Source organism: Toxorhynchites rutilus, chromosome 2, assembly GCF_029784135.1.
Source record: "Toxorhynchites rutilus septentrionalis strain SRP chromosome 2, ASM2978413v1, whole genome shotgun sequence".
Taxonomy (NCBI): Eukaryota; Metazoa; Arthropoda; class Insecta; order Diptera; family Culicidae; genus Toxorhynchites; species Toxorhynchites rutilus.
In genome coordinates this window covers 270488829-270511604 of record NC_073745.1, presented here as the reverse complement: position 1 = coordinate 270511604, position 22776 = coordinate 270488829, and the positions used below count along the sequence as shown (strand labels likewise).

Here is a 22776-nt window from a genome sequence, read left to right as displayed (position 1 = left end):
TTTTTGGAATTTTCGTTCTTGATGAGAACAAGTTCTCCTACTTTAAAATCAGTTTGTTTTTTATTTTCGTCATAATTTGCTTTTCGTTTGCATTTTTGGTGTAATAATTGTTTCCTTGCAGCATCATGAGAATGTCGTAGCTTTAATCTCAAATATGTAGAGTAGTCATCCAGATTGTAGTCAGGTTTTTCTGATATTTCCGTTAAATTTGTGGGTAAATTTGCTAGTTTTCCATACACCAGATAAAAGGGTGTAAATCCTGTGGCAGAATGTACTGTGTTATTGTATGAGAATTCATAGAACGGTAGCCATTCAGACCAAGTGAATAGTTTCCCGTCGCATTGTATTCTCAGATATGTACTCAGTGTTTTATGGGAATTTTCTAAAGCTCCAATGGATTGATGGTGATATGCCGTTGAATTAACTTTCTGTATTTCAAGTATCTTTGCAATATTAGTGAATAGCTCCGACATAAACTCAGTTCCTCTATCAGATGCAATCACTTTTGGTACTCCGTATTTCAAAATTACATTAGTTACAAAAGCGTTTGCAACAGTTTGAGTGCTCTTGTCAGGTATTGGTGTTGCAGTAATGAATTTTGATAATTCGCACTGCGTAGTCAGAATGTATTCAAATCCTTCTGATTTAATCATTGGACCTACTATGTCCAGATAAACTTTTTCAAATGCAGTTTCTGCAGTCGTTGTGATTTTCATAGGAATCTTTGTATTGGTTAGTTTATTCATTTGACATTGTTTACAACGTTTTACAAATTCCTCTATATCTTTGCTCATACCTCTCTAATAGTATCTCTGTTGGATAGTGTTGAGCGTTCTTTTGATTCCTGCATGGCCTGCAGTTGGCAATAAATGAAAATCATTCATAATAAGTAATTTTTCATTTTCGTCCTTGACTTCTTTCATGTGTTTTCCAATTATATATATTTTCGGCATGCCTTTTAATTTTAATGCATTGATGTTTTTTATTAATTCATTTATCGTTGCAACGTTATTTTTTACAATCAATGCTCCTATTTTTTCTTTTTCAGTAAATTCAATGATTCGGTTCATCATTCCCCGTAGGTGAATTGATGTCGTCATCAAAGGGATTACTATTTTGTTTTTGGAAAACTTTACGTCCTTTGTTTTTTGGTCTATCTCAAGTTCTACACTGTCTATGACGGATGGTGAAGGGTGATCAATCCTTTCTTCACTCGTCATTTCAGATGAACTTTGTTTCGTCGATCGTTCCATAGAACGTGTTGTTATTAGACAATTCTTGTTATTTAGTGATTTAAGTTCTTGGATCGAAATTCGCGATAACGCGTCCGCTATCACATTTTCCGCTCCACGTTTGTAAATCACCTCGAAATCATATTCTTCTAAAGCCAATCTAAATTTTGTTAATCGGCTTGAAGGGTCATTAAGAGAAAAAAGATATACTAAAGGTCTATGGTCAGTATATACTATAAACTTCCTTCCCCATAGGTAAGGTCGAAAATGTCGTATACCCCATACCATAGCCAATAGTTCTTTCTCAATAGTAGGATAATTTTTCTCTGCTTGATTGAGCATTTTACTGGCGTACACAACCGGTCTGTCATTACTATTAGATAGAACAGCTCCAATCGCAATACCAGATGCATCAGTGTGCAGAGAGAATGTATTGTCATTTGAAAAATTCGGAAAATCTAATATCGGTGGGTTCATAAATCTTTTTCTAAGTTCATTGAAAGATGTTTCGCACTCATTCGTCCAGACAAATTGCATATGTTTCCTGGTGAGAAGATTTAAAGGTGCACACAAGAAAGCAAAATTCTTTATATGCTTTCTATAGTAGTTTGCAAATGCCACAAACCTTTTCACTTCGTCAGCAGTGACAGGTCTAGGCCAATTTTTTATAGCGTCCACTTTAGCAGGATCTGGTTTGATTCCGTTCGCTGAAATAAAATGTCCTAGATAGACTAATTGTTCTTGTAGAAAGTTACACTTCGCTGGGTTTAGCTTTAAGTTAACTTCCCGTAATCTTTCAAATATCGTGATTAAGTTGTTGTTATGTTCCTCAAATGTATTACCAAATATAATAAGATCATCAAGGTAAACTAAACATTGTGTTCCATTGAGACCTGACATTGCAGTCGTCATGAGTCTTGAAAAAGTAGATGGGCTTGTTTTCAATCCCATCGGCAATCTGGTCATTTGGTATTGTCCAGTTGCTGTAGAAAATGCCGTCACAGGTCTATCTTCTGTTCTTAATTGACATTGATAGTATCCTTGTGACAAATCTAAGTGCGTAAAGTATTTAGCTCCTGCTAAGGAGTCGATCACTTCTTCAATATTTGGAAGTGGAAACTTGTCATTCTCGAGAATATTGTTGAGTTTTCGATAATCAACAACCAGTCTCCATTTTTTAGAATCATCATCCGATTTTTTGGGTACAAGTAAAATCGGGCAGTTCCATTCAGAACGAGTTTTTTCAATAATCCAGTCTGATAACATTTTCCCAATTTGTTTATCAATCTCCTTCTTTTGAGATTGCGGCAACCTGTATTGTTTTGAATATATTGGCTTCGCATCTTTTTTTAGATTTATTGTTGGCGTAAATATATCTGTTTTTGTTAGCTTATCATCCTTTAAACAAAAGATGTCCGCGTACTTCATACAAATTTTTCTTATCATCTGCTTCTCCTTAGTTTGCAGATGTGTCATATTAAGTTCCTTGAGCAATTCGCTTGCCCTATTTGTGTCATACTTAGGAAAATTTATATTTTCGATTTGATTATAATTCTTCAAAGGTTTGACCTCAATGTCTAATGATTTGATACATGTTGGTTTGTCCGCTATATTCACTAACCTTACTGGTATCTTACCATGTTTAGGTGTAGCTAGTGAGTTAGCTATAAAAACTGAAGTTGTGATCTGTTTATTTAAAACCAAACAGTCTTCTTTATAGTTAGTCATTACATATGTGATTATTTCTGAACGAGGAGGTATAGTTACAAAAGCACGATTATTAGATATGAAGGGAATTACTATTGTTGTGGGATTGTTTCTCAATTCTAAAGTTAAAGAGTTGAAATTGATGATTGCGTCATTTTGTCGTAGAAAATCTGTACCGAGTAAAGCTGGAACGCTTTCTGGTAGTTTCTCTATAACATGTAACGTAATAGGAAATTTAAATTTCTTGTGTCCTAAATTCACATCAATTGTTCCAATGGAACAAGATGTACCATTTATGCCATTAACTTTCAATGAATTATCCTTACAAATTGGTATATTATCTGGCACAAGTCTTTTTGATATTATTGAACAACTTGCTCCAGTATCAATAATAAAATTAATTGGATCATCTAGTAAGTTCAACGGTATTCGTAGTAATCCATTACATGAGTTAGTCACGAAAAAGTTCGCCAACCACATTGACTTCTTCTTCTTCATTCCGCTGTTGCCTAGTATTGTTCTGTTCTGCTACATTCACGTGAGCATTATTTTGTCTGTTGCGGTTGTTAGTGTTACTATTATTGTTATTGTTGTTGTAATTGTTGCCTCTGTTCCCATTGTTATTATAATTCTGAAAATTTCCTCTGCGGAAATTTCCACGTCCCCTGAAAAATCCGCGGCCTCGCCTGAATCCAGACGCGCGACCTCTCCAATTATTGTAGTTTCCTCTCCAATTATTGTTATGTTCTCCTCTAGTGTATTGCTGAAAATTGCACCATAAAGCCATTTCATTTCTTGGTTTCGATGTACCTGGGTTGCACTCTAAGGCGTCAGAGATAGCTTTGTTTAGGTTAGTGGGGTTTCTAGCCCTCAGCAGAAATTGCGTAGTCGGATCGTTAAGGCCTTCCACAAAAGCTCTGGTTGAACAATATTCGTAGCAGCCGCTTCTGATACAAATGTGCCTTGCGACACATGTGCCGAAGCTAATTTCGTTGCCAAATTCTCTATCTCTGTCCCGAAATCCGTAATATTTTTATTCTGTTGCTTTTTTGAAAGCATTTCACTTTCCACGGCTCTTGGTGTAATTTTTACTGCAAATTTATTTTTTAATGTTAAAAAAGCTTCATCTACCGTTTTTGTATTGTCTATGGTACCGTGAGCAGCACCAGATAAAGTAATTTTCATGAATTTTATTATATCTGCCTCTGGTACTTCGGAGGAATAGTCTTTTAAGAGTTGAACACTCTCTATGTAGCTTGCTAAAGTGTTTGCCGATCCATCGAAAGGTTTAACTACTTTAAGGGCTAGCACTAAATCAAGTTTATTCGCCATCTTATTATTATCTTCAAATAAAACGGAAATATTTACATCTATCTGGTTGTCAATGTCTTTATCTAATTTTAATAACTGAAAACTCTCTTTTATAATATGACCCAAAAATCTTATTTTCTCTATAAATAATTTGTCTTTGCTTAGATCTTTGTTCTTATAAATCAATTTATTAATATCTTCACGTATTTTAATTAGTCGATTTCTCTTTAAAATTTTAGTCTCTTTTTTGTGTTTGTTGAATTTCTTCAAGTTGCTGTGCAATCTGACAACTTCTTCATACAGTATAAAAAATTGTTCCATTCCACTCACCAACCTCTCTACGTATCAAAAATTTATGTTCCATAATTTTTCTTTTCCAGCCTCCGATGCCAGTCCGATGTGAAAAACTTTCATAGCTGCATCCTCTCCTTCCAGTTGAAGTATCTTTTGGAATTCCTTGAAGTGACGAGTCTGTTGACTATTGTTGAATTACCCTCGTTTAATCGTACTATTTCTATCTCCAATCAATCGCTCACTGTATGCACAATTTCTAAACGGAAATCACAATTTCTGTATCCTTGCTTTGTCCATTAATTTTAATTTATTGTCCATAACTGCATAATCACAATTTCTGTATCCATGCTTTGTCCATAACTTCACTTAGTCCATAAATCTTCTGATTTACTATTGGCTCTAAATTCATATCATCGTTTAGTCCACAATTTTCCGCGTTTTTCCGGCACCCACTACTTTCATATTTGCGCTGATAGTTGGCGAGCGGCTCGTTCAGCTACTCTTTCCGTGTGTTGCCGATTCATTTTAATCACTGCTCTTAGCACAATATATCCGACGAAGAATAGAGCCAACACACATAGCGCCACCGTTTGTGCTGTTTGGTGGGCCTCGCTACTACTCGACGAGGTTGCCGCTACAACCTCATCGGCACTAAAAAAACCCATTTTTCTATCACTTTAACTTATCACAAAATTGGCAGGATCGCCATGTGGTGTCCCGAGTAACGGACGTGATATTTTGTATTTAAAAGACTCGACTGCACGTCTCCGCAGTTGGAGTTATTCTCAATTATATTGTTTCGCTTCTCTCTTCGTATGGCTAACTCGTGTGGTGGCTACGTGACCCTTTACGCTTACTCAGCACACACGCGTTCATCGCCTGGGTGGCGTGATCGCGTTATTGCTGATCATTATGTTTGCATAAATATGATGCTTATTGCTTCTTTCGGAAGGGCCGTATCCACCACAAAAATATTAGCTAGTCTTCTTTGAAAAAATATTGCAGCTGCAAACATTTAGTTCCAACCGAATCAGCCGAAAGATTGATGATCATCCTGAGTTATTCCTTTCCATAATAATCGATAGATTTCCACGCACTATAGATGACCAATATGGTTGCAAGCACATACAACTACATAATCTTCTGGGAAATATAAATAGGTGGCTGACGTCGTTGGTGTCTATCGAAAATTGGAATGACCGACGACGTAGTTGATCTCATCGCTACTTCTATCTTGCAACCAGAGATGCCAACCTTCCTGATTTTTCAGGATTTCTCAGACTTTTTGGTACGTTCCCTGATATCCTGACAAACACACGATTTTGCCTGATTTTTCTTAAATGATCCTGATTTTTCCTGATTTTTGTACATTTCAATTTATCTGAATGAAAATTATCTGTAATAAATATACAAAGTTTTCCTGGTAGGAAATGATAACTGTCATAATAACCTCCATTGAAAAAACTCTCCGGTCCGCTTTTGAATAACATTTTTATTTATTCCGAAGTAATTCGCGTTTTTCAAGATACACTGTCGACATTTATTAAAGCTTGAGTTTGGCGTGAAAGAAAGATATTTTGTCAGATTAGCACGCCCGAATGCAGTTCCAAATTGTTATATATTTTTTGAATAAAAAAAAATAACCTAATGTTTTTAATGCGTAAAGCATAAAGTCTTCACTCTTACTTAACCATTTGTCTATACATTTTCTCTCATTTCATAAAATACACATAAACATTCGATACGGAAAAGTAAATATTCATTCATAAATTTTATTCTAAAAGTGCATGTTTCCGGCTGCGTCCCAATAAGATTTTCGTCTCTTATTATAATAAAAAAAATCATAAAATCCGCAATTTGCATAAATGAACAATGACGATAATGCAACAAGTTTTTTTTCTCGCACTCCAGAATCTTACTTCGAGGATGAAAAAATTTGAATTGCGTCTCTGCATAATCGTTAGTAATTGATCTCGAAGCTAAACTCATCCATTATTCTCGAATCACAGGAGATCATCCAAGTCAGTCGCTTTCGGAAAAATAGTCGATCCTGATTAAGAAATGAAGCGGCTTGAATAGTTTTCGACGAGAAAGCAATCATATTCTGGGAGGATATAATTTTTATGTTGCGTGAAGGATGGCGAAAGATTGTGGAACAAAATTTTACATATACAATTGAATGAATGTATGTTTGCCTCTAGAAATGATGCTTTTGTTTTCCAAAAAAAATCTTTAAAAAAAATTTCAAAAAACTCTAACTTTCCAGAAAACCCAGAATGAACTATCCTGATTTTTATTTTCGCTCATCCTGATTTTTGGAAATTATAGTTTGCAACTCTGCTTGCAACTACAATATGGGAAGAAAAACGGAAAAAGTAGAAGGATCTGAGCCTAGGGGCATGGACGCAAGTTTGACGTAGGACTCTGATTGTTCAGAACAGTTGTTTTTTTTAAATGTAATTGTTGTCATTGTTCAGAAATCTGTTGGTTTAACTTTTTTGAAACTCCAAACAGTAGCCCTAAAAAGGTACTCATAACCGCCAAACGGTTTGTTTCGAACAAATAAAAAAAACAAATAAGCTTCTGGCAGGAAGTTCAGCTGTCTAACTGAAAGTGATTAATGAATATCAGTGTGACACATAACAGGGTGGAATGGTAAATGAAGTATATGTGGATCGGTAAAAAAAAATTATATCGTCATTGATTACATTGAATATGAAGTTTATGGAAAAGAAACAAAAAACAAGTTGAACAAGTCGGTAAAATCTCCCCGCTTACTCTTCGGTTCACAGAATTATCTTACAGATTTCTCATCCGTTGCAAGATCATGAATCCATTGGTGATTGATAACTTCAAAAATCTACTCCAACTGACTCCTCAGTCAAGTTTTATGTCTTTATACCATGAGTACCTTACCCACGACGTGCACCCTTCACCAGGCATCTCCAACCAAGTTTGCTTCCCATACTTTTGCAATTCCTCTGTCATTCTTGATCTGTCCATGCGACAAAAAATCCATGGAATCCCAGGTCATCTACGCTCATATTCTATTCCGCCGATATTTTCGGCAGAATATGGGGGCATAGTTAGATCGGATAAAATGTTCTTTACTGACGGTTCATTCATAAACGGGTCCACTGGCTTCGGCATCTTCAATGAAAATTCCAGTGCCTCTTTCAAACTCAAAGATCCTTGTTCCGTGTACGTCGCTGAAATGGGTGCGATATACTATGCTCTAGGGATCATTGAAACACTGCCCATCGACCATTATTTTATTTTTCCAGACAGTCTCAGCTCAATAGAGGCAATCCGCTCAATGAAAGTTGATAAACGCTCATCTTATTTCCTAACAAGAATAAGACAACTATTGAGTGTTTTGGTCGAAAAATTATTCAAGATTACCTTAGCATGGGTTCCCTCTCATTGCTCGATTCCGGGGAATGAGAAGGCGGACTCACTAGCTAAGGTGGGTGCTTCAGAAGGCGCACTTTTTGAAAGGCAAATTGCTTATAACGAATTTGTCCACATTCCTCGTCAGCACACACTCGTAAGTTGGCAGCGCATGTGGAGTGAAGATGAGTTCGGTCGTTGGTTACACACGATTATCCCTAAGGTCTCGACGAGTGCATGGTTCAAGGGATTGAATGTAGGTCGTGATTTCATTCGCGTGATATCTCGGCTAATGTCCAATCACTACAACCTAAACGAGCATCTCTATCGCATTGGGCTCGCAGCAAACAATCTTTGTGATTGTGGCGATGGCTACCACAACATCGAGCATGTTGTCTGGTCGTGTATCCGGTTCCATGCTGCTCGCTCTCAGCTCACTAGAGCACTGAGAGCACAAGGCAGACAATCGGATATCCCCGTCCGGGATATCTTAGGTAGCCGTGATCCTGATCTTCTGCTTCATCTATACCTGTTCCTCAGAAACGCCGATGTCAACGTTTATTGATGTTTCCTTCGTTGTGTCTCCGTTTCATATCCCTCCTATCCGATCTATAAACTTTTACTTGGTCGCGGCAATACATACACACACTCTTTACAGATACACGGGCCAAAGGTTGTGCAGTCCACTGATGATTCAACAAGAGCCAAAGATTGTACCGCTCATGACAACTCTACACGAGCTGATGATTGCGCCGGCTAGTGACCATTCTATCCTGGATTCCTCGAGTCGAGAAGACGCACCACGCTAGATATGGGGTACATACTAGGGGGGCGTTGCTGATTAATGGTCAGCTGCATCCCAATAGGAAGTATCCCGTGTCGGGCACACGTACAGAGCATTGGAGACAACAACATCCCAATTACGAAAACACCTGTAATACTATCCTCGAGCGAACCGCGAGTAATCGGTTACATATTACTAACATAAATAATAAGAAAAATTGTCAAAGTATTGGACTCCCGGCCCCGTGAGCCTTGATAAAAATATATATTTTGGAAAAAAAGTCGGTAAAATATACATTAGATCATGAAGTTGCTTTATTTTTAATGGATAGCTATGGTATTGTGATTTCTTTCCATTGTATTATTCTAAGGCATCGGGAGCAGTGACTTTTTCGTTGAAATAATGTTCGTTTGCAGACTATCACAATCAAGTCGTATTGGTTCTACTGCTCAATCAATCATTGAAGGAATTGAGTCATTGAGAATTATGAATATGAGTCAGGAAGGTTATTAATATATCATTTCACGTATCAATAATAGATGTCATCTTCAATTTGAAGTATTGCTTTTGCTGTTTTGCAGTCCAAATAACCAGTAAAATTCGATAATTGTATTGATTTTCCGACCCAATTAACGATCGATCACTGTAAGGGTCACACTTTTCTCGTTTCTTCGATGAAATCTTGCATGAGATTTGAGTGATGCATGAAATCTTATTATAATCTGATTATATCAACATATTTGCATACGAAAAGGTCTTGCTAATTTGTTTGATAGAACGAATTATTGCGCACAATTTTGTGTTGCATACAACACTCAAAGGATCGAAGTTGAAAGAAAGAATGCATAACACATGATTTACCTTCGCATCCGCTCGCAAAACATACCTCTTTTATTGTTAAATTGCTCACTTGTTTTATTATTTCCACTGTTGATGTCACAGGCGAAAACATTGCTGTATAAATTTGCCGTCTAATAGTATATATTATAACATATATCGTAAGAACTATTCTGCGTAATATGCATTTGAAAACTCTTAATAATCGTTACATTTTTCGCAGAGTGACCCCCTATATAGAAATCAAAGACGTAGCCCTACGTCAAAATGCAGGCAGGCTTGAAAACCACCCTCTGTTGTACGGCACTGTCCAAAAGAGCCCTAGATCCGATCTGAAGAAGCTTGCGTAATTGTATAAAAAAAGTTAACATAGTTTATTACAAAAGTCAATAAATATTAAACCAAATCAAGTAATGTCAACAACAACTGCCAACTTATTATTTTGCCCGTTTTGCAAATGCTATTTTCAGTTATGCTCTTTTTCATTGATTCATTTTGAATCTTCGCCAGTTTGTGTAATGGGGACGGTTCTAGCATTGGTCGCCTCCGGCAGCGCAGGAGCCTTTCTGGGGGCGGTGATGATTAGCACGCCATCGGAGGACAGGCTCGAGACAACATCTTTGGGATCGTGCTCACCTGAAATTCAGAATGAAGAAGACAGTAATGAAAACTTTTTCTTCACATCCTACGTCTGAGGAAAACGCTTACTTGGCAGGGCATAACGACGCACAAAGTGTCTCGAAACGAATCCGTGCTCATCCTGCTTCTCCTCGTGCTTTCCTTCGACCACAATTGTGTTTTCAACGGTTTTCACCGTTATCTCGTTCGGGAGGAACTGCTGTACGTCCAGATGAATCTGAAGCTTGTCCTTGTTTGTCGCCAGCGAACTGTAACTAAGTTGTTGACTAAGATCGCCCCAAGGACGACCAAAACCCATGCGCTTCAGCTGAGGCGGTTGGCAGCTTGTCATCGCCCGAAACAAGTCATTCGGGAAGATACCACTACCAAAATGCTGATCCAATATCCGGGGCGTTTGGAACGGTCCGTTCTGCCAGGGATCATCCCACCAGTTGCGGAAAAACATTGGCACCAAGGACATGATGAAGGCGCTTCTCAGGAAAATTCTCGTTCAAGTCTTCGAATTGATTGAACTACTTGGCTTAATTCACTCGCTCGTTTGTTTGTAACTGCTGCTGCAGTTCCAACACTTTTCGTTTTTATATACTTCAAATAAAATGAACTCAAACCGTCGGCCATGCGCAGAATGGTGTGAGAATTTTCGTGAAATTTAATCAAACGCCGACTAATCACCGGCCGGTCAAAATGGATTTGGGAGTGAGCTGTTTTCGAAAGCGGTAGAACGATGTAGAGGGAGGCATGTATCGGAATCACACACGGAGGTTTGTTTTGTTTGTCTATAGCGTTACTCGGCGGTTTATGCGGCTCGCGATGATGGGCAAAGATGCACTACTTTGGGAGGGGGTCGCGGCTGTCAATTGGATGTGAGTAATACGCTAAATTTAAGCGTGAGATGGATATTGCTTTCCGCAATTCAACATGTCAGCGAACACTCATTGACGAAAACTTCTTATTGAATCCTATATAGCGAATATGTGACTAGATTCTTACACATCAACACATATTTTGAGTACATTATTACATTCAGTCTGCAATGCAATATAAAGCATCAAATAATAAGAGTAATAAGTTTTTCATATTTAATCTGGTTTCCTTTTGGCCAATTGGCTTATACGACATATTACCAGTTCGGGAGACTAGTCTTTCAGAAGATCAGGTTTCATTTGTGAATTACAGAAACCACGAATTTCATTCCTGAATATTTCTCAATTCTGAACTTCATCCAACTACGGAGGGTTATTAATTAGTACTACACTATAAACAAGCTTTTCTCCAAACACTTTCTTGTATTTCTTCTCGATTGAAGGCTTACATTGACAGAACAACTAAACGAAACATGAACGTAGAAATTCCTGAATTATCGCCGTCTTCAAATCTAAATTTAATTAAATTTATGAAGCTTCTAAAATACATGAACTCGTATATTACTAAAGTGATCAGATGGTCAGAGGTCTAACGCGGGACACAAAAAAAAACGTTATGTATATACGTTATGTGAAAATAAACCATAGTTTAGCGAGTCTAAACTGATCAGTATTATTTCTTTCTATTTACGCCTGGCAAGCACGATTCAATTTTCTTCAAATTACCGAATGGAATGCTCGGAAATTCCAATTAATTTTTCATCGATTTTAGTGTTGTGGTATGCATTCAAAAAATGGACTAAGTTCGGATGGCGATGAAAGATAATTTCTAGGAACAAATTTTCTTTTAATCTTACGTTTATTAAGTCTACAACAAAAATGATTCAATGATGTTGATACGCAGCAGCAAAACTGTCAATCAACTTGATGATTTTTACATACTGCGAGCTCCACCCTACAGCGAAGGAGTTGGACATCCTGAGGCACTTTGTGTCCGCCTGATATAGCCGATCTGGTATTTACAATATCATCTTTTTGCCGCTCCTTAAGCCGGGAGATCGAAGCAACCGGCCAAACGGTGGAGAAGAATCTGGCCAAAGTGGACATTTTTATGCGGAAGCGTCAGACGAGACCGGTCGTGTCTGAGCAGCAGGCAATCGCCCAGAAGGAGTAGCTTGAGGTGCTGATGAAAAATTTATTTCCGGCGAAAGAAGTGAAAAACTAACTCATAATTAAAGACGAGACGTACTTGATGCTAGAATTCAAATGGCCAAAATAGAGAGACGAACGACCACCAAAGCCACGAAAAAGTAAAATAACACGCCGATATACATCTTTTCATCGGCCATGGTTCAGGTTCCGGCCAACTTCCGTAAGACCGCCCAGCGTTTCATTTACGATACTTCATCAAACAACTCTGCCTCTTCCTGTCGAGTATACACTAGTTCTTCCGGCTTATTTAAAACGTTAAGCCCTGACCGAGGTAGTGGACCAAAGATGAACATTTCGTCTGACTCACGTTGGTCCCTGCGGATCAATAGGGGACTTTTATAAAAATAATTTTCCAATTTTGTTACTGTCGCTTCCAGTTGACCCTCTTTAAACAAAAAGCCCAATGTCGGTGCGATGAAACCGGCTCAACGTATTAATCTTTGGATACATTGGAAGCGCTCTTGAACAGTCTGCCAAACAAAAGTTTTTACATTTAAGAACATTTAAGAAAATCAACATAATCAAATTGTGATATTGAAATATATTGATATCGCGGGACATTTTCGTTTCTTTTGCCGAATGCGGGACGGTTCGCTGGACGGAATCTTACGGGGGACATTCTGTTGAAATGCGGGACTGTCCCGCGTAACGTGGGACGTCTGGTCAGTTTATATATTACTCATCTATAGAGTGTTTACATAGAAATATAGAGCTTTCAATTTGAATAGAATACTGATAAATTGCGTTAATTGTCATGATTTTGGCCTCATTCCAAAAATAATTATTTAACATTTTCCATTTAGAGGCCGTATATCAGGAGAATTTCGTCTCCAATGTTTCAATCGTCTGCGAATGAGTCACCTTCACAAGGAAAACCGATTATCTCTCAATAAAAGAAAATTATTCAAAGTGTAAATGATATGCGAACTAAAATTTTGTATTACGTGAAGCGCTATAGCGGAACAACGAAGACGAACTCACATAATATAGAATGAATCAATAACAAAAAAATCTGAACAATTTCTTGTACAACTTACTGTCAGAAAAGCACATGATTTTCTCTCATGGCAGCTCGAAATCTTTCCGTTACAGTTTTATGGGCCTACCGCAAGGGTCCTGCCTAAGCCCCCTCTTGTATAGTTTTTACGTCAATGATATGGATGATTGTCTAAGTAGAAACTGATCGCTGACACAGCTTGCAGACGATGGAGTTATTTCCATCACGGGTACTAATCCCGTCGTTCTACAAAAGTCATCTTGCAATGACCCTGAACAATCTGTTCACGTGGGCCCTCATGCTGTGTATCGAATTCTCTACGGAGAAAACTGAAATGGTCGTTTTTTCTAGGAAGCACGAACCCGCCCAATTCCAGCTTCACCTATCCGGCAAAACGATCCAACACTCTATGTTTTTCAAGTACCTGGATGTATATACCGTTCTGAATCATATTTCGGACGCTTAAGACATATGATGCAGAAAAAAGATCTAAACTTTACGCACAGGTATTATTTGGTTAATAAATTAGTTCAATTTGCTTTCAAGCTTTCTACTTTGGTACCTATTTGATTGAAAACATAAAAAAAAATCATCGAATAAAATGCTTTTCAAATGAAGCAAATAAGAATCAAATTTCGGACACTAAATCAAATTTCGGACAGATTGAATTCAAATTTCGGACACTTTATTTTGAAATTTTTTGGACGAAAATTACATTACACTTGATTATATTTTACAGTCAACTGCGAAACACTTACCAAGCAATCACAGTAAACTGTTAAGGATGATGAGAACTGATGAAACACGGGAGAAATTTAAATATTTATGAACGGGTAAATTCTATGTGCTCACGCTAAGCAAACGTCAAACACAAACGATAATGAGTAGTGTTGCCAGATTTTTACCGATTATGTTATAATTCAAATGTAGTTCTCATATGAAATGATAGTGAAACCAAGGGATCAAGAAGCAATCGTGATATTAATTTTATAGTTATATCATCAGTGCATTAAGCAATTCAAGATATTAGAACAAAATGTCCGAAATATGATATTGTCCGAAATATGATTCAGAACGGTACATATTGCGTATCTGAAACAGGAATGTCAGCAAAGAATCAATTTTCTCCAAACAATAACCGGAACATGGTGGGGTGTCCATCCAGGAGACCTCATTCAGTTGTACAAAACAACGATATTATCGTGTTAGAATATGGCAGTTTTCGCTTCCGATCAGCTGCCAGGATTCATATTCTCAAGCTGGAGAGGATACAATATCGTTGCTTGCGTATACCCATGGGGTGTTTGCATTCGACACATACGATGAGTCTCGAAGTCTTGGCAGGAGTACCCCCGCTTACTCTTCGGTTCACAGAATTATGCTACAGATTTCTCATCCGTTGCAAGATCATGAATCCATTGGTGATTGATAACTTTGAAAATCTACTCCAACTTCTTCTTCTTCTTTTTGACTTTAAGAGGGTTTAAAATTCTCAGTTTATTCGCCCCTAGCTTTACTCCAACTGACTCCTCAGTCAAGTTTTATGTCTTTATACCATGAGTACCTTACCCACGACGTGCACTCTTCACCAGGCATCTCCAACCAAGTTTGCTTCCCATACTTTTGCAATTCCTCTGTCATTTTTGATCTGTTCATAGGACAAAAAATCCATGGAACCCCAGATTATCTACGCTCCAATGTTATTCCGTCGATATTTTTGGAAACATTTGGGAAAGTTAGATCTGATAAAATGTTCTTTACTGATGGGTTCACTAGCTCCGGCATATTCAATGAAAATTTCAGTGCCTCTTTCAAACTCAAAGATCTTTGTTCCGTGTATGTCGCTGGACTGGGTGCGATATACTACGCACTAGGGATCATTGAAACATTGCTAATCGACCATTATTATATATTCAGACAGTCTCCGCTCAATGAAAGTTGATAAGCGCTCATCTTATTTCCTTACAAGAATAAGACGACTTTTGAGTGTTTTGGTGGCAAAATTATTCAAGATTACCTTAGCATGGGTTCCCTCTCATAGCATTGATTCCGGGGAATGAGAAAGCGGATTCGCTAGCTAAGGTGGGTGCTTCAGAAGGCACACTTTCTGAAAGGCAAATTGCTTAAAGTTATTTTTTCCACATTCCTCGTCAGCACACACTTGTAAGTTGGCAGCGCATGTGGAGTGAAGATGAGTTCGGTCGTTGGTTACACACGATTATCCCTAAGGTCTCGACGAGTGCATAGTTCAAGGGATTGAATGTAGCTCGTGATTTCACTCGCGTGATATCCCGGTGTTACGGCCCAGACAGGCAGGTAAATTAAAAACAACACACATTTTCTTTCAGTCATAAACACTTTATTCAACACATAAACAAAAACTATAAAATACTTAATACTAAACACACTAAACACACTAGAAACACTCATGAGTCCACACCTGGAAAACAAGAATAATTGGCGCAGTTATATAGTAGTATATTCATTGTCACTTACCTCTTATCGTCGTCTACGGAACAGTCACCTGAAAGAATATTTATTGATTGCACATAACTGTTCAACACATAGTACTTACCACTAGCGGTGAATAACAACACAAAACAAACAATCACAACATACAAAACAATAACAAACAAATTGTCAAAAGATTGGAACGGATGGAAACGAACCCGCTATACAAAGTGTAATTGTTTATGACGAATATTCTAGACGCAACCCATACAACAATTGCGCTATTCAAATGACTATGGAACCAATGGTATAAATAGGGCAAGAAATGTTCAGAACAAAGTCAGTGGTAATAAATCCGCCGATCAGTATAGATCAAACGTCTTGACTATATTCGATCTAATCAATCATCGGGTAGCCAGTCTACTCTACTTCGGAACTCTGCTCAGAAACTGTAATGGCGGAGACATTTTTGGCGCTGTAGACAGGATTCTCTACTCTACTCAACTCAACACTCTGGAACTCCGCTTAGAACCTATCTAGGCTGAGACACCCGGTTTATGTTCAATCACTACAACCTAAACGCGCATCTTTATCGCAGCAAACAATATCTGTGATTGTGGCGATGGCTACCACGACATCGAGCATGTTGTCTGGTCGTGTATCCGGTTCCATGCTGCCCGCTCCAGAGCATTGAGGGCACAAGGCAGACAATCGGATATCCCCGTCCGGGATATCTTAGGTGATCTTGATCTTCTGCTTCATCTATACCTGATCCTCAGAAACGCAGATGTCAACGTTTAATGTGTTCCCTTCGTTGTATCCCTGTATCATATCCCTCCTATCCGATCGATAAACTTTTACTTAGTCGCGGCAATACATACACATACATACATATAGAAACGACACGGGTCGAAGGTTGTGCAGCCCACTGATCATTCACCATGAGCTGAGGATTGTACCGCTCATGAAAACTCTACACGAGCTGATGATTGAGCCGGCTAGTGACCATTCTATCCTGGATTCCTCGAGTCGAGAAGACGCACCACGATAGATATGAGGTACTAGGGGGGCATTGCTGATTAATGGTCAGCTGCATCCCAATAGGAAGTATCCCGTGTCGGACACATGTACAGTGCATTGGACACTACAGCATCCCGATTATGACAATAAACTGTAATACTAACTTCGAGCCAACCGCGAGTAATCGGTTACAAAATACTAAGATAGCTAATAAGAAATATTGTCAAAATATTGTACTCCCGGCTCTGTTAGACTAACGCTTATGAGCTTTAACAAAAATAACGAAAGAGTATATTCTTAAATAAACTATTTATTAATAAAATATTTCTGTACGAATATTGTAAATGGCCGAACCATAAATACATGGATCACTTCATACAAAGAGCTAAATAGTTAACATGTATAAATATACACCAGTTACAGACGGGTTTGTTGAGGGGGTATTCTAGTGTAAAGACACGAATTTCGGACTTTTCTTTGAGCTCCGGAAAAATAAAACAAAGCATATTTTTATTATCCATTATATCATGTCATGATTAGAATTGTTACAGGCTGATGAATTTAGGGGATTCAACGAAAAAGTTGTGCCATGATGTACACGATTCCTGTCCATGTCAGCTATCGCATGAACCTCGGTCAAGTTAAAAAAATATTTTTGGCAAAATGGCGGCCGTTTGAAGATAAGAATGCTGTTTAAAACGTTTTTTCTTGCGTTTCCCGATTTTTATTCGAGCGAGATGTATACAGATTGTATTCATATAAAATCGACATAAATCCGTTCAGTACAACTTGAAATATCATGTACGCAAGTTTGAAATAGTGTGCCCATTAAGCCTATTATTTACAACAAAGAATATTTAACAAAGTCTTAAAATTGTTCGATGAGCCTGGGTTCCGTGTGGTTGGTTTGGCGGTATTAAGTCAACTCAACTCTATCGTTCGATACGAGTTCTCCAGGACCTATCGATTGGGCTTTGCGATGTTTTTCTCGTTGAGATAAGCCGAGGATTTTATCTCTTTCCGATCGATCTCACTGCTGCTAATGCTAATTAGCGGCAGTTGATGATTGTGCGATGATTGTGGTTATCTCTCCTATTGCGTTACGAAATTTGGATGATGAGATGTATCTACTCGTTCAGGGCCGGACTCTTCGCCAAGCTGGGTATATGTACTTGCAGACAGTGATAATGGGTCAAAAAAGGAAGTTTTCTAATTTTTAGTTGAAAAACTGTCGTAAATTAGAGTGGAACGTACTTCTGATTCTGAAAGAAAATTGTTGAAAAGTATTAATTTTTCACTGAACTGAATGAAATGAAAGTTGATCTAATCTACACCCCTAAGAAAGGGTGACAATGGGTCTAAGTAATGTACCGTTTTGTCTAATATTCCGAACACTAAAGCTTTGATGGCCATTAAACAGTGTCTCATTACTGAAAATGGTACTCTTTCGCGAAATTAATTTGATTTTTGGATACAATAGAACCTTCTTTTCCAATTGACTACAAATGAAGTGTTCGCAATTTGAATCATGCGTAGAAACTTGATTCATATTCCGAACACTAATTTCAATGAAGATTTCTGCATAAGATATCCTTTTATTTCATCCATTTATTGTAGGTTCATACATTCTCTAGCACTTAACATGAAAACAACAAACAAAATAGTTGAAACAACTACAAAAAATGAAAAATGAACGATGCTTGTTTTTTACGGAATTTGCTAACGTGAACATTTTATCATTGGTTTTGGAGGTCACTTTTTGAAAATGTCTAATATTATAAATTATAGGCTGTATCGACACCTGTAAATGATGTCAAAATGAAGCCTATACCTCAAAAAATGTCTGTATTTTCATTATTCAATTATTTATAACAGAAAAGTTTAGTAAATTTACATTTAGAAATGAAGTTTTCGGAATTTGAGACTGTTCGGAATATGAGACAAAACGGTATATTGTTCCTTTCAAGAGTTATGTTTAAAAATCAATTTCTCAATAAGTTCATGATAATTTGACAACATGTAAGAGTCTTGAATCATTATTTGAGCTACGAAAATAGTATCAATCCACCATCTAGGTGGATAGAAGTGCGATGGAAATGATTATATTTGAAGATTTTTCTTAATTCTGCCGTCGACGATGTCTTCAGTCGGGATGCTGGTTCCTGGAGGGATATCATCCTTCTTTCGTTGCCTTCGCGTTCCGCCCTCATCAACTATCTCTCATTTCGAATTGGAGATTTCCTCGATTTCTCTGTTCGCAATTCTTTCAGGTAAACTCTTTAGTAGCGGCTTCACAGTAATCGGATAAATGCCACATTTCATGAATCCCGAAATCAAGACTTTGAGACTTTCAATAAGCGTTGCGAAGAATTTGTCTTTAATTCCTATTCATAGCTCCGAAAAATGTCATGTCTTGGGGCGGTTTAATGTACGTTTTAATTGCTACTAGTTGTGAGTATATTGATGTATTTTTGAATATACACTGCAATTTAGTTGTATATGTTAAATTTCATGCTCGACCCATTGTCACCCCCACTCAACGTAAAAACATATTATTTAGAAAATATTGAAATTCCCATATAAAAACGGTTTTTGATGTCCCAAAACAACAATGATTCATCTAGATAAGACATAAAAGAATAATTATATGCAGTATTCAATCTTGTAGCAATGGTTCTGTATAATGCTAAGCATTGCTAAGCATTATACAGAACTATTACTTTTTTGGGGAGTTATTTGATGGCTATTTACACATCAAACTTTGATGTTTGTGTATTATTGAACAATCATTGTTTGTCGGAGGATTTTTCGTCAAAGCGATTTCTTCCGACTTGCACTGTGATCACGCGTATTTTAGAGCTTGCCACTCAGAAGACATTCAAGGCGTGTTATCCGGCATAGAAATCTCAACTAAATAATACTAATAAAAATGACGCAAGTAATACTTAAGTTGAGAAGGCAAAAAGTTCCACTGGAAACGTTAGTGCCATCCAAGAAAAAGAACTATTTGAACTACAGTTAGGATTATGCATTGGAAGTAGTGAAAATATGTCTCTTATCAAACGGTTCACAGCTTTCAAAAACATTCGCAATATTTGTAAAGATATTACTAATAGAAACTTTCTCCGTTTTTGACCCAATCTTACCCCCATCGATGGTAAGTCAAATGCTACACTGGAACATTCCATTTCATCCTTTGTTCAAAGGATGACTTTTGGGCAACAAATTTGATTAAGTCCACCATCAATCAACCATTTAATCTATTTGTGAATTCCTTATTCATCTAAACATTGCACAATTCGGCCAGCCTCCGTTGCCGGCTTCACACGCTGACGGTGAGGTGTTTTCCCCATGTCGGTGGTTATTTATAGACTAAATCTCCTTCTCGTGTTGTGGTTGAGTCAGTAAAAATAAAATGTAAACATTCGCGCGTAGGCATGTGCATCACCAAGAGGTACATTTCGCATTTTCACCTTTGCGTTTTCCTATGCGAACAATCCCACAACATAGCGGGAGAAATAAAGATCATATTTTTTATTTGGGAGATCGTTTATGTGGGAACGGAGAAAACTGCGCTCTCGAGAGCGTAGCGAATGGAGTTCCGTTCTATGGTGGATCCCATGTCTGTCTGAGAGGCAATAATTTTCGGACATCTCGGAAATTTTGAGGTAATTTTTTGAGAGGTCTATATAAAAACGCTTACGCTGTGGATAACTTAAATTAGTGTACGGTTGGCATTTGTGCGCCTAAGTAAGCTTTCAAGCTGATCTACTAAATAAGTCTACTTTTAATTAGAAGGTGAGAAAATAGTGAAGGAACCGTGAAGAATTTCAATTGCTTGTGAATTTTGGTTTAGAAAGAAAATTTGTTAAATGTTGTTAAATGTTGTTAAATGTTGTTAAAACGTTAATAAGTGTTGCTCCCGAAAACGCATAAAGGAAGACAAGGTCGATGATTCTTGAGAGAATATTCTAGCCGTGCGTGACTCATGTGAATGCATTACCTTTGGATGTGCGTCATTTTTAGACCAGGCGTGGGTTGTGGAAATTACCTGTGAAGAAAATAGAAATTCAGTGCTTTCTTATTCATCTTAACAGCGTTCCTACTGGCTCATTGTCTTCCAAATGCCATATTTCTTGATCCATCTTTATTTGTTCTTGGTTGATTTTGCGATGTTAAACAACAAACCTCAGTGGTATATTGAGTGGGAAGATGAGAGATACACGTGTACCAGTGAACAACAGAAAAATGTTGCTATGGCCAGTAAATTCAACATTCCTAGGGATGGAGAAACAAGATTTGGTTTATTTCCGCCCTTGATCGTGATCTTGATAAATAGAAACAATTGGAGAATTGTGCAATCAAAATCAAAAAATAAGAAAATTCTACAATTAGTAGTGTTACACAAACTATCAAAGAACTTATTTCTCTAGAACAGATTTCAAATTCCTTTGGAGTAAAGACTGATTATAAGCAATTAAATTACTGAGCTCAATACTAGTTCGTTCCAGATGTCTCTTGTTCCAATGATGTTCCGTGACTGGTGGGACGATTTCGACACTCCACTACGCAGCTCACGGCTGCTGGATCAGCATTTCGGTACCGGACTTCGGTAAGAATATCACTCCCACATGGAGACTCATGGAGACGCATAGTTACTCACTAAACGTTGTGTTTTGTTCCAACAGTGCTGATGATCTCTTTTCGTCACTATCCACCCGCACCCCAACCTCTCCACTGCTGCGCTCCGGCTACTACCGACCATGGCGTAACACTGCTCTCGCCCGTCAGGATTCCGGTTCCACACTGAACCTCGACAAGGACAAATATCAGATCATTCTCGATGTGCAGCAGTTCACGCCGGAGGAGATCACAGTGAAAACCACCGATCGGTGCGTCGTCGTTGAGGGAAAGCACGAGGAGAAACAGGACGAGCATGGTTACGTTTCACGTCACTTCACACGTCGTTATATGCTGCCAAGTACCGTATCACAGCAAGGAACCCAAATGCAATCTCGCTAATGATTAATTTTCGAACAGGTGGACACGATCCAATGGACGTTGTCTCGACACTCTCCTCGGACGGTGTTCTGACGGTGACGGCCCCGAAGAAAGCTCTTCCCGCTTCCAACCCAGAGCGGAGTGTTCCAATCCAGCAGACCGGCCAACCGGCCAAAGAACAGAGTGAACCGAAGATTGAGCAGCCGAAGTGAGGGAAATGCGGGACTCAACATCTGGATGAGGAACACAACTGAATGATGCTTTTATGTTGTATTGTTCGTATTGAAGTATTAGATGCTTTTGTTATTATGGTAAACAACATTTTTATAGACAGGCTTTATTGTTTTTTTTTTCAGTTCAGTATGATAATATATTAATTTAAAGATGTGTCTGAGCCTAAACAGTAAATGTCAATTGTATAATTCACTGCTGTACTCTCTACCAAAATACATGAAATAGTTTCAATAAAAGCGATAGGTCCTTAGTATCTCTAATTCATAAAATTCAGTGAATAGTTTTGCTCGTATTAGTTGGCGTGGAACGAAACTATTAGTCTATGCATGATTTGCAAGTTTGATTGAACGTTAATGATTATTTTTATTGCTAACGCGTTCCGGAGATTGTATCCAAAATGAAAATTCTAAAATTCTCCAATCCGCAAATGGTTTGGATTGAAAAAAATTGGAAGTATTGTCGCATACATTTGTTCTGCGTATTTGTGTGCTTACCTACCAGTGCTGTCAATACGGAGCACCTTATATATCGGCGAGCCACTATTTTATTATACCACTGCGAATCCACAATACAGGTCGGACTCGATTATCCGAAGTACAGAAACTTCGATATAACGTACCCTCGTTATAACGTCACTCGATATAACGTACATTTTACCTCGATATAACGTACACATTTCCAAAGTGTAAAGGAAATTTTTTTTCAATATTTTTTTTCTGATAGAACAATGAATTATCTGTATTGTGATGCTAAAACAAGTTTTGTACCTTAAATCAATCCCGAAATACAGCTGGTTTTGTGATT

The 22776-nt window shown here is 37.8% G+C and overlaps 2 protein-coding genes across 4 annotated transcripts; one reads left to right on the top strand and one right to left on the bottom strand.

The window, feature by feature from the left end:
* Window positions 1-9902: 9902 nt before the first annotated feature.
* Window positions 9903-10771, bottom strand: LOC129770107 (protein lethal(2)essential for life-like). The gene is made up of 2 exons (XM_055772741.1): window positions 10264-10771; window positions 9903-10191 (listed from the first exon to the last, which is right to left on the bottom strand). The coding sequence occupies exons 1-2, from the start codon at window positions 10652-10654 to the stop codon at window positions 10046-10048; spliced, it is 537 nt and encodes a 178-aa protein (XP_055628716.1). The 5' UTR covers window positions 10655-10771; the 3' UTR covers window positions 9903-10045.
* A 9648-nt stretch (window positions 10772-20419) lies between these two features.
* Window positions 20420-22245, top strand: LOC129769106 (protein lethal(2)essential for life). Of its 3 annotated transcripts, none has more exons than XM_055771142.1 (4): window positions 20420-20535; window positions 21249-21349; window positions 21426-21718; window positions 21778-22245. In XM_055771142.1, exons 2-4 carry the CDS (start codon window positions 21249-21251, stop codon window positions 21948-21950), a joined length of 567 nt encoding a protein of 188 aa, XP_055627117.1. In that variant the 5' UTR covers window positions 20420-20535; the 3' UTR covers window positions 21951-22245. The 3 variants fall into 3 exon arrangements, with proteins under 3 accessions (XP_055627117.1, XP_055627118.1, XP_055627119.1); XM_055771143.1 differs by having other exon boundaries at window positions 20436-20535; window positions 21239-21349; XM_055771144.1 differs by lacking the exon at window positions 20420-20535 and adding an exon at window positions 20588-21193.
* The last annotated feature ends 531 nt before the right edge of the window (window positions 22246-22776 follow it).

Excerpts from the sequence above, each read along its gene's own strand:
- LOC129769106 (XM_055771142.1), top strand. The coding sequence starts at position 21,249 with ATGTCTCTTGTTCCAATGATGTTCCGTGACTGGTGGGACGATTTCGAC. Across the intron at positions 21,350-21,425 it reads CATTTCGGTACCGGACTTCG|TGCTGATGATCTCTTTTCGT; the intron begins GTAAGAATATCA and ends TTGTTCCAACAG. Across the intron at positions 21,719-21,777 it reads ACGTCGTTATATGCTGCCAA|GTGGACACGATCCAATGGAC; the intron begins GTACCGTATCAC and ends ATTTTCGAACAG.
- LOC129770107 (XM_055772741.1), bottom strand. The coding sequence starts at position 10,654 with ATGTCCTTGGTGCCAATGTTTTTCCGCAACTGGTGGGATGATCCCTGG. Across the intron at positions 10,192-10,263 it reads GCGTCGTTATGCCCTGCCAA|GTGAGCACGATCCCAAAGAT; the intron begins GTAAGCGTTTTC and ends TCTGAATTTCAG.